General features: G+C 39.7%; 1 protein-coding gene across 2 annotated transcripts in view; it reads left to right on the top strand.

Annotated features, from left to right (window-relative positions):
- Positions 1-14,567, top strand: part of LOC119651312 — a 306,769-nt gene that overhangs the window by 258,777 nt on the left and 33,425 nt on the right. For both annotated transcript variants that reach the window (XM_038054841.1, XM_038054842.1), the window contains exon 5: positions 6,825-9,667. In XM_038054841.1, the coding sequence (XP_037910769.1) occupies positions 6,825-9,667 (2,843 nt within the window). The remainder of the gene's footprint in view (positions 1-6,824; positions 9,668-14,567) is intronic.

Here is a 14,567-nt window from a genome sequence, read left to right as displayed (position 1 = left end):
ATTTAGAGCTTTGGTTTCCTGAATATGCAACTGGTTTTAAAATTGACAAGATCTTATTTGCTATTTAGATTCGTTTTCCAGATTGTATACGTCCATTTTCATATTTTGTTTGATGAGCGTAATTTTTGCTGTTTGCGTTATAATTTTCGCCTAATTTTTAACTATATAATTTGCACCATGATGCGTGGGTCTTGCATCCACTTTCAAGTGGCCAGTTAATTTCCTTGTTTCAGCCCGCTAGATTTTGAATCCGACCTGCTCTATTACTAGCAAGGCTTGACAGTTTTCCTGGGATTTCTAAGCCGATCGTTTTTTTGTAAGTACGTCGGTATGCTTGTCTGAAGTCGTTGAGTTACCAATACTTGTTTTACGCGTAAATAGTTGGTCAATACTCGATCTTTGAAAACTGGCCTGGTACTCAATAATCATATCATTAAAGTGACGTGATGCGTATAGTCTATTTGGTTCAGAGTATCACCATCTGAAATGCTAAAGTTAGTTCCTCAAAATCAGTACAGAACGAAAATAATACATCCTTCACCTAATGTGGAAACTATAATTTCTAGTTAGCAAGCTAAATCGATCGCTGGACGTTTCGGGTATAAAGGTTTTATATTCATCTTATGTGAGAAATTTTCTATGTAGGTTTTTCCATTCATATATAGCTAACAATTGAAAATATTCTTCCATATTATCTCGAACACCAAGAGATATGTACATATTACAAAAATAGACATCATGCTGCACTTGCACTTATACATGCACGTATATAAATTAATCGGAAACATATTTTCGATTTGAATACCACTGACACTATCGTACGAATATATATCTATCAGAATTAGACACTACCCGCAAACTTCATTGGCATATACATACATATGTCTGTCTCCAGTAATTGTTACTGATATGCAAATGATCAAAAAAGCCAAAAAGGGAAAAAAGATGTTCCCACTTGGCTCCTAAGTCATATGAGCTCACTTTGTTGTGGTATTGACTAATTGATATATGATGATGACGTCATAGACCTTTCAGAATGCATTAAATTCACAGAAAATGGGAAAATTTCACCTTCGATATCTTTGTTAATAATAGTTCCATTTTTTGCAAATTATGCTTTGTAACAATGCCAAATTTTGTACTTCTATGATGAACTTAAGGGGAGGGTTTCGAGTAAATTTCTAAAATATGGTTATATACCAGCCGCTTCGGAATAAATCAGATGTGAAAGACAGACAGACTTTGAACCGATTTCAATGACATTTTTTTTCATACAAAACCTTAACAATGTTAGTTGTTCCGATAACGCCGAAAAGGATTTTTGATTTCGAGGAAGACAACAAAGTAATCCTCGAAATATCGGAATATCCGAAACAAAAATTCTTAAAATATCGGCGTATAAGAAACAAAAAATCGTTTTGGCCTTTATTGGCAAAATTAGTTTTTTTTTTGCTTTTCTAACTATATATATTTATCACAATAATGATAATTTAATCTATCATGCACTCCGGTAGAATCATTTTTCATCAGAACTTAAGTCAATAAGAAGTGTCATGATGTATAGATTTGTAGATAATTTAAAACTCCAAAAAAGGAAGCAACTGGTTATCGTCATTGTAACTGGGGCCAGGAACCATTTTGCTCTCCAATTTTACTATTACCGTGTACCATATATTCCATCACCAATATATGAGTGATCGACATTGCTGGAAAGTATACTTTCTCCACATTGCTTACACACATATATCTCACTACCACCTTATATTCATAATGTAATGTAATACCATAATCTCCACCTAAGGCTTCTGAAATTGTGTCGACACCTTACAAGAATTAATCCTTATTGTACAAACCTTCTTCATTTCCATAAATTCACTAAGCTCCAGGATCTCCGAAGACATATGTTAATTACGGTCGAAACTTTTCGTGTTCTATGAACGGATAGTCGGTAGTCATCCTCTAATAAATTAAAAGGTTTTACTCATGCAGAATTCATTATCACACGCGCATTATATTCATTCATGGCCCACCGAAAGCGCAAAGGTTGTTTGTTAAAGGATTTGCCATTTCACAGTGACTAAGGTCTTCACTTTATTCACCCGTATACAATGCTCTGCGCTATGAACACGATAAAGGATAATGAGGAAGATAATGATATTAAAAAAGGCGGGAATAGGGCAGCGTAACAACCATCAATACTCGGTGTAAGTTGTATATACCTTGGAAGAGCATAATAAAAATGAGAATTCCTGGTTAAAAGTGCGGTAATTTCCTTATCATTTTCTTTGGTTTAAAATATAGATCTGTGTATTTATAAACGTCCCCGCATCAGCACTTTTTGATAATAAAAAGACATCTGACATTTTATTTTTTATTGTAGGAATACTCTGCTGCTGAATAGGGTATCTCAATGAAAACTATTATTTTTTGAATGTGAGTCATGTTCAAGCAGATAGCAGTTACCATATTCTCTTGGTTACCCTGTTGGTGCCAATCATTTTAGAAAAATATTCTAGAGGCTTGTAATATGGTAATGGTCAAATGGCAAACAATAGGATCAATCTACAATAATTACATATATACATATATATAATAGTAGTAATATGCTAGAGGCTACGTGGATGACATGCGGGTACTGATGACCACAGAAGCCTGTTGCGAATAATAGACATGTTTAGTCGTGATATTCGGATGGAATTTAGATTAGACAAGTGTCGAATTCAATCCATCCGCATGCCGGACATAGCATTGGTGACCTCCACATCCAACCTATTACAGAAACAGACTTACAAATACCTAGGAATTCTGCAAGAAAGTCATGTTCGAGGTGATGAACTGAGGGACGCTCTTCTGTGCGAATTTCTTCGGATCCGGAGACTTACGGCTCCACGCGCGCGGTCGAGCCGGTTTTTTTTTCTCTTTTCTATTTTCCGATTTAGTTCGCGTTCTAGTTATCATTCGATAGGCCGTCGCGAAATCCGTATTAATGTCGAGTTTAGAATCCGGTGCAGACCCACGCATCGGAATAGAAACGTTGGTTTTTAGTAATGAAGCGTGAGGGATCAAAGCGCTCAAAGGACCCCCCCCCCCCCCCCCCCACATTCCCGAGCCTGGCTAGCACAGAGGCGAAAGCTACGGAATCGTCCATCTTGATGTAGGGGCTAAACGTTTTTCGGAGTATTCTTCTCTCGAACGCGATCAAGAGTTCGCAATTTTTTTTTTGCTAAGAACGCAGGTTTCCGAGGCAAGATCATAGTCTTGTACAGTAAGAGGGTCAGGTGAGATGTTTCCAGCGAAACTGCTTTTCTTAGATGAAATAGGCTCTGTTGATTGCATCATGATAGCTGTTATCGATTGTGATTTTCGACCCTAGATGGAAATTTTAAACGGTCTCAAAGTTGTAGTCTCCTAACTCTATTGTTTTCCTTTGAGCAGTGCGATTCGATGTTGTTGGTTGGTTGGTTTTCGGTGCTGACGCTGCGACCATATATTTTATCTTGCTTTCATTAATGTATATCCCGAGATCTCGCGCCGCCTGCTCGATCTGGATGAAAGTAGATTGCACAGTTCAGATTGTTCTTTCCATAATGTTAATATCGTCAGCGTAGCGCAGTTGGGTGGACTTGTAGAGAATGGTGCCTCTTGTATTCACATCTGCACATCACATCGAATCTCTTTCTCCAGGGTCAAGTTGAAGAGGACGCATGAGAGGGCATCTCCTTGCCTCAAACCGTCGTTGATGTCGAATGGTTTCGAGAGTGATCTTGCTGCTTTTATCTGGCCTCACACGCCTCAGGGTCAGCCTAGTCAATTTTATCAATTTCGTCGGGATATCGAATTCTCTCATGGCCGTATATAGTTTTACCGTCGCTGTGCTGTCATAGGCGGCCTTGAAGTCGATGAAAAGATGCTGCTACTGATGGCCATATTCCAGTAGGTTTTTTGCTTGCCGCAAAGAGAATATCTGATCTATTGCTGGTCTGCCTGGAGGTAAGCCTCTGCGGTATGGGTCAATGATGTTCTGTGCGTATGGGGCTAGCCCCCGCCCATTTCGTTAAATGGAATCAACATTCCAGAAACTGATAATGTCAGATATATTGGCTTCTACCTCGATCGACGTCTTACTTGGAGAAAACATATCGAAGCTAAACGAATGTAAATGCGACTAAAAGTAAAAATTATCTACTGGCTAATCAACCGAAATTCTAGATAACAACTTACTTTTGTACAAGTCTATAATTAAACCTATCTGGACATCAAACTACTCCAACATAACCAGTCAAAGATCCTTCGAATAATAACAAATGCTCCTTGGTTCATCAAGATCTAATAACTTCTTTCGTTGATGACGAAATACTTAATCAAACTAATAAATATCGACAAAAACTGAAAGACCACTCAAATATTATTGCCAGAGATCTGTTAAATAATTCTCATTGAAATTGTTAAAGTTAATCTATCCTTTACCTTACAATACTGTTAAAGCTACCCTTTTAATAATCAGAAATTCCAAACGCCAGGGAGGAATTTATGTTTTTTTTTTCTGTAGTCAATGAGATTCGATTAAATATTGTTAGTTCTGCAAAAAAAAAAAATAAAGTTGCAAGAAAAAGAAGAAGAAGCTCACCATTTCCATTATCATCTTGGCTACCCTAAAATAATTGATTTACTTGGATATCGCTGAGTGCTAAAACTTCCCGGCTGCAATTCTTTGCGGGCCCTAATTATTTTATGATATATTTATTTTGGACCGTACTTGGTACGTACAATCAATTACTAGTTACATCGATACCTGATGGAGGGATCCAACCCAGCAAAATTTTGCTAGAGGAAAAGATCTAATTAAATAATATTTAGTCTTCGTCCCGTTCAATAGCGGGGTCGTCAAATCTCGAACGACTGCGCCATTTTTTCCTGTCATAGACAGTCGAGAGGCTCTTAAAACACCATGTACCGTATCAAACTATCGTCGCGTTTTCGTCAGCGTACATCACATCTCCATATCGAAAACATCTTTCTAGCAATTTCTGAGGGATCGGTGGAACCCCATTTGGATTGCGGCCGTCTTCAAAAAACGCCAGTTACAGAACGCCATTTAAGTTATGCCAATGCATGAAGCAATTTAATAACGCAGTTCACCTTTGGCTGATAGCATTGATCCGATATACTTAAATAGTCCATTTCCCGGTAGATTGCTTCTGACAGTGGCTATGACAATAATAAAGAGGCATGACGAAAGGCGCTTCCTTAACGACCACCGACAGAGACAGGAAGCGGTTTTGATATACCTGCAACTTTTTGAATGGTCCTCTTGAGGTCGCAATGAAATAATTTAACCCAGCATGCAAGCTCCTCGGACGCTAGGTATTGGCACAAACGGTCGAATGCGTGCTCTAAATCTAGGAATGCAATGGAGAAGGGACAATGCTTCTCACGTTCTTTCTCCATGAGTAACCACGTTGCCTCAGTAGTATCGAGGTTCTTGACAAATCCGGCTTGGTTCACGGTTATTTGAACGATGTTACGAATGCAGTTGCAAAGAATGCGTTCAAAAATGTTCATGAATTTCTTCTTCTTCTTCTTTTCATATCGATCGTTCGTTCTTGCCAGTTCTATCTTCCTCAATAATGCTAGTGGAGAGCTCACTGAGCCAGAGTATTCGATCCTAGCTCTTCCCTTTTCATAGTTTATCTGTAATGTCTTCGGGTCTTATTGTTTCCTCGATTTAATTCCTTTGATTGCTTCCTTGATTTCTGATGATAGGATCTAACCTACACTTAGGGCTCGTTTTGGTCATATTTAGAGTACAAAATGAACAATTCTTAGACTATTCTCATCGCCCTATTATGGCGATAATTTAACTGTTCGCAGTCTGGAATTAGATCATAAGCAAACCAGATTGACTTAGGCGATCTTTATTTTTTTTGTCATATATTGATATTGTATACAAACCTCAAACCTTGCATGAGTTTTAAATCATTTTGTCTAAAGCAATGCTATTCCACCTAAATATATTTAAAGTTGCTGCTTCGTGCTTTTTTGTATAAATACAATTTGAATAGTTACTTCATTCACTTGGGGATGATCAAAGAAAAATTGCCGGAATTTCAAAGACAGCACAAATTATAATAATTTAAAATAGTTTTTCTAGCTTCATAAAGTATCACTGCTTTTTTTTCAAGAGCGTGTTCTGTGTGATCCAGCTTGTAAGTTAGTGCGATAATTAGATAAATAATTCTTTTCAAATAATTTCAATTCAACAATTCTGAGTAACTGAGCTTGGTCTTTGTAAAAATATTAAGGGTTTTTCATAATATATTAAATTTCCGTGCCACACGCAACGCGGGAACGCATTTAAAATTAATAATTCATTTCATTATTTTGTAAATAATTCGGGGTACGCTTTACAGAAACTATATATTTTCGTCGTTTAAAAATTCAAAAATGGTTAATTCTAATTTACTTTTTGCTAGAGAAGGATTTCAGAGTCCCAACAAAAATATCGCCTTACAAACAAGTTTTCTATTGACAGACAACTTTTAATCCTTTTTTGCGTTTCAAAATCGGTCTAGCTTTCATTTCTATTAAAACCCATTCGTTCTTTAAAACTCATTTGTTGAATTGAATAATTTTTATCATCGCAACACGTCATTATCGTAAATACCAACATCATTGCTTTTCTCATCAGAAAAAAGTATCTGGCTTTAATCTCAAAAACATCATCCTCTGAACTAGAAAATAAAATATCGAAATACTGGAGTCTCAACAATTTTTTGCTAATCAACACAAAACATTTGTTTTTTTCTCTTCCATTTCTCCTTTAGTGAATCACAATCGTCACCGTCGCACGAATTATCTGAAGCTGTAGCTTCCACAAAAGTTGGACGAAGTAAATCCAGTGATTTGTTGAAAAAGGACTCACCACCCATCCTGTCCATATTGCAGAGTGCAAGTGGTAATGTTGATAACAGTAAGACCACATTGACTCGATTCAATTCGTTAAAACAATGGGGACGTAATCGTCTGAGATGGATGCAACGTAACGACGACAAAGAATCGGATAAAGACAAAGAAAAGGATCGGGAAAAGGACAAGGTTCTAGACATTGATGAAGATAGCAATGTCTGTGAAACAGTTGTTAGTGGTAAGGCCAAGAAGAAGCTGTTAGAAAAGGAACGAAAACTTTCGCATGAACGAAAGCCTTCATATTCCTCCTCGGAGAAAAGTCTCAGTCTAATGTCGCATCCTTTAAAAGGAAATGCAGCTAATGCGGCATCGATAAATCCTGTAAAAATGCGAGAAACGTCATCATTACGACGTCAGCGTCGAAATAGTGGTGCGGATCATAAGGACGAACCCCATTCATCCAGTGGGAACTGGAGTGCTAGTTCGGAGTCAGGACGAACATCAATTGGAAGCGAGATAACAGTGCAACCTAAATCCAGTGCTTCCAGTACGTCCTTGAATCATAGCAATTTGCATTCTGGAAGCGGCCCTCCCAGCTCTATAATTAGCAGACGACGATTCCTGAACACTTCGGCTTCTAGTAGCGTAACTAGTGAAGGCACAGCAACTCCAGACCTTCAGATGCATGATTTATTCTACGACGACGAAACGAGTTCCGCCTACTCATGTGATACCGAAGGATACTACACATCCTTCCATGTCGACTCCGGGCTAAAGACTCTAAAAGAAGAAGAGCCCATGACCCCACTTCATTCCACATCAGCATTATCCAGCACAACGTCATTCAGCAGTACTATAAATCAGACGGTCTTAACGGCGGAGAGCGAATACGAACTTTTTGGCAGAGGTTCAACTTCAACAACAACAAGTTCTGCGGGAACAGTTTGCACAACACTAATGGCCACAGAGGCCGACCGAAGTTCAATGCATGGTCCCAGTCCCGCCGTCCCTGAACGCAAAAGCTCGCTAACGAAATTGAATCGCAGTAACAGTAATGCATCTGGTGGAACACTGGAGCGAAGCTACTCGAGCAGCACAGTCGGAAGCACACTCGAGCGTACTGGAACTATTAAACGAAATGGCGTTCTAATCCAAAAGGAAGTGTCAGCAGTTATTCATCAAGACAAAACTGAAACACAACAAAAGCCTGACCGTATCGATTCCCCAGATAGCGGGAACAATACCAGTTCGTCACCGATTGAGACTAACTCCAATGAAAGTCCAACTCAAGGACTACGGAGCAATTCAGAGTTTGAGTATTCCGAATGCTCTGATTTAGAGGGCGTCGACAGAATTGAAAGGATTCGTGTAAAGACAGCTATAAACTCCAGCCGTATACCATCCATGTGTATAATAACGCCAACGACAAGTGACGACGAAGCAGTGAAAGAAATAACTGTACGAACCCGTGAGAAAATAGACTTGCCACCAAATGAGGCTCCATCATCACCACCACTACCACCGCCCCCGCAGGAAACTGATTTAGATTCTATCGACTTCGAGACAGGAAGCCATAATCAGAACAATAACCTCCCAAAAGTACAAATCAAAGATGACGGAACAGGCTATGCCACAATTCCTGCTGTTTCTGGTGACTCGCTAAAACCACCCGAAATGCGGAAGGATGCCAACTTCAATAATTTCCGAAAAACCACCCTACAACCGTTGAACACAATGCTCGGCAAGCTTAAGGGTGTTCTACCCCACTTGAAGAAGTCGTCGCCAAGTAAAGAGGCTAGTGCTGCATTGGATATTTCGGATGAGTCCTTGTATGATAACGCCGGCGAATATGTAACTATTGCAGATGTTCGGAACAACAACAACAACACGCACAAACGAACCACGGGCAATGGAATTTACTACTCGAACGACATCGTAAAACGTAATTTAGCCACAGTTCTTTCAGGAAATCTCAACCAGGAGACTGAGTACGTATCCCTCAATGAACTCCCCTGCACCATACGATGCGATAGCAGTGCGAACGCTGTGGAAGACGTTATGGCATCCGATGAAATCGATACAAACGTCCAAATAGCAAAAGATTGTGTTTCTGCTCGTGAGAGTGCTATTGAATCACTGGCATCAGGAACAGGAACGGGAACAACAACTACATCGAATATTCTTGGCAAGGACAATAAAGGAGAACTACAGCAGAAAGAGCAGGAGCGGAAAATTGAACAGGAGCAACATGAACGCCAACATCCACAAATTCGGGGTGCGCGTGTCACATTTGATGCGCAAGGGAAAGTTGTCTACAATTCGGATAGTCTGAAACGACGTAAAGGAGCACACACCACCTTCGCTCCAGGACCGTGTGTCAAAGACCCTGCAACCAGTGCATTTTCATCCGTAGTGGCGGCAACATCATCCTCACCAGCATCATCCACATCGTCGGAATCAATATCAGCAGCAACTGCATTAGTGTCTGAATCCAAGGTGATTCCCAGATCTCCTGTACTCGGTGGTTCTCTAACGCGGAAACAGGATATAATAGTGCGTCCGGTAGTGTCTCAAAAAGCTAATATTGTAGCCGCGGCGGCGACGCATAACGTTGATATGGCTACAGATGTGTTGAGTGGTCGTTATATAAGAGACAAAGCACAGCTTCTTGCAGACAATCGTGACATTTCCTTGGCACTTCAGCAGCCTCCTTCATCCACACCAGGAACAACATATCATTGTACCCAGTACGACGCAGAAGGTAAGCGTTTATTTGCAAGCACAAATAAAATTGATAGCGAAAATGCACCCCCACTTCCACCCAGACCCCCAAGAATCACCCAAATGCATCCAAAATCCTACTACACACGAACTCTATCCTCTTCCTGTCAACGGCCGCCCCAAAAACAAAGTCCCAACGCACTTTCAGTTTCTGTAACAACAACGACAACAGCCAAAGAGGGGAGCGTATCGATCCGGAACGTAGCTGACCTAAATCATAACGATGTTCCAGATGAGAGAGAACGACCCGTTGCTAGCAACGTGGTCGATGAGATTGCAAGTCGCGAGAATGGCTGGGGTTGTAATATTGTGAAGCGCAGTAACAGCTACCGTTTGGCTAATTCACCTGTTTTCCTTGAACCGTACTCTCCATGTTCTTCCGCGCTACAATCGAGCCTAACAACCCCAATCGAAGATTTCCACCCCAATTCCGTGAGCGGCAACAACATTGTGCACCATCAAATGGGTACAGTCGCCACAACGATTCCGACCAACATTTGTTCCTCGTCTTTTACCACTCCTGGATCTCCACCGATGCCCGTATCCGTGCTTGGAACTTCAACAAGTTGTAACACAATCGATAGAATTCCGATAGACAGAAAAGACTGTTATCGTGACTCGAATCCCAGTGCAGAGCCCATCCCGGCAGCCACTCCGGCTGTTGTAGATTGCATTGAATCTCCCCCGCCCCCAAGCGGAAAGGTCGCTAAAGCCGTAACGAAATCCTTCGAACGACTCATGGATGAATTCCATTTATCCTCGACATCTATTGATTCGTCCTACCTACGAAATAAATCGTTAGAAAATTTCGATTTTTCCGATGATAATTTAAATTCGGACGGTGAATCGCCATCGTCACACAATCTAAGGGATGTTTTCACTCATTCCGCTCGGGTGCAGGCCAATGCGGAGGCGATTTACGCTTCGTTACGACCTAACAGGATTACGATACCAGCGGATAGTATCCAACATCGTGCTCGAGTTCTGAGCTTTAGTGGAGTCTCGTCCTCGTCCAATATGCAAATGACTGATATTTGGTAATTAGTGTAGTCACGTGTTGATGGCTAAGTAGGTGGTTGCTGAGTAGGCAATTATTGACGATTCGAAGGGGTAGGCGGCGTAGGATTATGATTATTGCAATGTGGAGTAGATGAGATTTTAACGAAACTGTAGGTATTAATTATGAAGAGATGATGGAATAGGAAATGGGATTTTCAGATTATCTTTTTCAATTATCAAAGTCCAAAGGGATTTTATGTTGGCCAGATTCGGAGCTTAATGTGGTGGTTCGAGGTGAGCCTATAGACGGTAATGGAAAGGTATGGAGGTAATCCCATTCAGAATCACTTGCTTTTTAAGGATAAAATTATGCCTACAGTTGAATAATTTAGATAGTCTCCTTTAGATAAGATAAATTAAAATCGGTATCCATATATGAACACAATTCGTTTAGAGTAACAGAATCAGTTACTCTTGCTATCTTTTGAGAATATTTGGATTCCTCATCTTGTCATTACACACATCGAATCTGGTGACATCTCAGCGATTTCATCATCGTTGAAAAGATGTTTTTGAGAGCATCTACTGATATCTTCAGCTTATCTGACAAATTAAAGTAGCGCGTAGTAGGCTGAGAGTACTGGAAGAATCTAGTAGAAACAGATACTGAAAGCACATATATACTCGACAGTTAGAGACAATTGAATGATTGACATAGCTAAACGAAAAATAAATTAGAGGTTTAAATCCCATCAAGGCAGGAAAACTGGTGGTGATAGTATGTGTTTTAGGGAACACTATCCTTCCGAAATACATTAAACGTAGTAATAATTATCATTATTTCAAACTCCGAATTAAACACCCCAAATTTTATACAGTCATGATACACTTCAGCCACCTGTACATCAGTTTTGACAGAAAAGGAAGGGTTCATCCCAAAAGAACTTCTCGTCTACCTAACTACCAGACAGTATACAGGCTCCCTCTCAAAAAATGAGGTCCACATTCAGTAAGGTGGATGTCACTCAAGTCGTCCTCCAATTTTGACAATTTTGTCGCGACGTTACAAATTGACGTTGACTAATAGACTGAAACGTCTCTTGACAAAATTTCCTGTTTTTTATTGCTTTTACTATGCCAAATTACCATTTTGCCAATACGGTTGAGAATGAGGGGAGGCATTTCCAATGCAGACAAAAGAATGTCATCTTATCGAAGAGCTATCCTGCCTAGACATTTCGTAGCTACTTTCCATCTTGTGCGAAACCTAACATTTAAGTTGCGGTCGTATCGGCTATATGGAGCCAACGTTAGGAAGAGGTAGTGGCGATCCTGCACTTCATATGCAGCTGCCCTGCACTTCGTATACAGCTCTCCGGTCTCCACAGACTCAGATGAAGATATCTTGTTAAAAAATTTTTTAATGAAGAATCTACTACTTCTCTGCCTCAGGGAGCTGTGTTCAGAGTTGAAAAAGCCTGCGAGCGCCGCAGGTGGGAGGGTATTGGATAGGTGATTTTAGGGGATAGCACAATGGTTTTAACAAAAGCCTGAGTGTTTGGAGCTGCGACTTCCCCACCTAACTAAATTAACTTAGATATTTGCACACTCTTTTTCTTCAGGAATACTCCCGAATTCAAGACGAAATCATCAGGCGATCTTCTACAGGAACTGGCACTGACTGTACTACTAATATTTCAAAGCTAACTTTGAGCACAACTTTCGATCTTAGTACAGCTTATACTATTTATATTATAGCGAGGAGCGAATCCCAAAATATTATACATATTCCGTAAAATGTTCTGTGATGATAATGCAGTCTAACAATTAGTTCTTTCTCTTAGTACAATATCACAAATTTAAATCTGTTGTTCTTCAAGCTTTACAGCTTTAGGTGCTCAGTTTTATAATTTTTTGCGGAAGGTGTCCTCGATAAACGTTTTAGTCTTACCGCATAAGCACAGGGCCCCCGAAGTCTACGTCATCACTCCTCTCGATCGAGCAGCATGTACATTGCGTTGTCCACTGTTTCAGTGGTTTTTCCTTCCACCTTTGAATGAGAACCTAGGAAATCTTCTGTCGCCTATGCCCACTGGATCTTTCGAATCTTAATATGATTGCGGCCTCTAGTTTATATATAATTGGAACAACTCACGGTTGTATCTTATTTACCGTCCGCCTTTCACTCTTGTTGGACCTAAGATTTTCCTGAAGAGCCAATGTTCAAAAACATTAATTGTTTACTCTTCGTGTCGCTTCTGGTTCATCGTCTACGTCTCGAAAGACAGGATCGGCCGAATCAAAGTTTTATATATTTTGAACTTTGTTTTCACACGCACATTTTTAAGGTTTTGTATAAAACAAAATCTTATTGACATGGGTTTACTGTCAGCCTGTCTCTCTGTCTGTTACACACACTTTTCTCAGAAACGGCTATAACGATTGACGCCAAATTTGGTGAAAAGGTGGGAAGTGTAAACGCTCATGAATACAGTGAATACAGTTATATCATTCTAAATCGAATTTAAGGGGGGGGGGGGGTCCCCATACATGCAAAAGGGGGGTGTACATTTTTTTTCACCAAATATAGTCATGTGGCGTATCAAATGAAAGGTCTCGGCTAGTACGATGCCGGTCTTAGTTTTGACATTTGTTGGAAAGGTAGGACGAACTCATTCTCAGAACTGCCACTATATGGTACCTAAGCTCCGAAATACCGATATCTGTTCAAATAAAGATAATAATATTACTATAATTTTTAGTAATTGACTGCAAAATCTCCCTTAAGTTCATCCCAGAATCACGAAATTGCAGTAATGTTGGCTATAGTATAAATCATGATCCTACCAAGTTTAGTGGAAATTACACTACTACTAACAAAGTTATAATAGGTCAAAATTGTCGCTTCTGTGCAATTTCAAGACTTTGAATATCAGTATCTCGCTAAAATGGATGTTTTGACATAATATATGCATATATCACATGCTAGGTTCTAATGGGGCACCTAACCGCTCAAATGTTTGTATAAAAGAAATATACAAAACCTTTCAAACCTGAAGCGTCCAGCTTCCGGTTTCCCGACTTGTTTTTAGAGTTGGCAGTATGAGATAGAATGTTTTGTTGGTAAGCATGATCCGCCTGTTTATTTCGCTACTGACCTTCGTTGGCACACACAAAGCTGTCGACTTTTTCAAAGTTGCAACCTGTAGTATCGCGATTTGTCTGATTGACGTCTTCCTTCTCGTTTTTGTCATGATTTATATTTTCTTCATCGCCTTGTTTATTTTTAGTCAAACTTTATTGGCTACTTCGTCAAGCTACCTCCTTCGCATTCCTTCTATTTTGCCAGGATATTTATATCATCGGCCTAGGCCACTATCCTTTCCATTTACATTCACTGACATCTTCCGGATTATATACTCCAGAGCGATATTGAATAATATTGTGGCTAGCCTATCGCCCTGTTTTAATCAGACGACGTCCGAAGTCTCTTATTAGCTGATTTTGTAGCTTTAATTGAGTGCTAGACTGACTCTTTGCCATTCTGATGACACGAGTTTCACCGGAACTTTGAATTTAGACAATATTTTATACATTGCGGAGGAATCGTTTGAAGTTAACGAAAATTTGAGAGAACCATTTCCGCCTCTACTTCATTGTTTACTTTCGGTGATTATAACCGATGCCACAGATCTCTTATTGCTCAATTCGACTATTGAATTGACTGAGTCCATACTTTCAAATAACGCTTTTTTTTAAAAGTCCTAACTATAACAAGATTTTTTTTTTTTTTTTTTTTTTTTTTGTGGGTAGGGTAGGTGAATGCATTTACGCACACAGTGTTGGACTCCCGATTCGGTACATCGTCGGACTACCAACTA

Source organism: Hermetia illucens, chromosome 3, assembly GCF_905115235.1.
Source record: "Hermetia illucens chromosome 3, iHerIll2.2.curated.20191125, whole genome shotgun sequence".
NCBI classification, from domain to species: Eukaryota; Metazoa; Arthropoda; class Insecta; order Diptera; family Stratiomyidae; genus Hermetia; species Hermetia illucens.
Note: the sequence above shows the minus strand (reverse complement) of the source record. Positions and strands in the feature narration are given on the sequence as shown.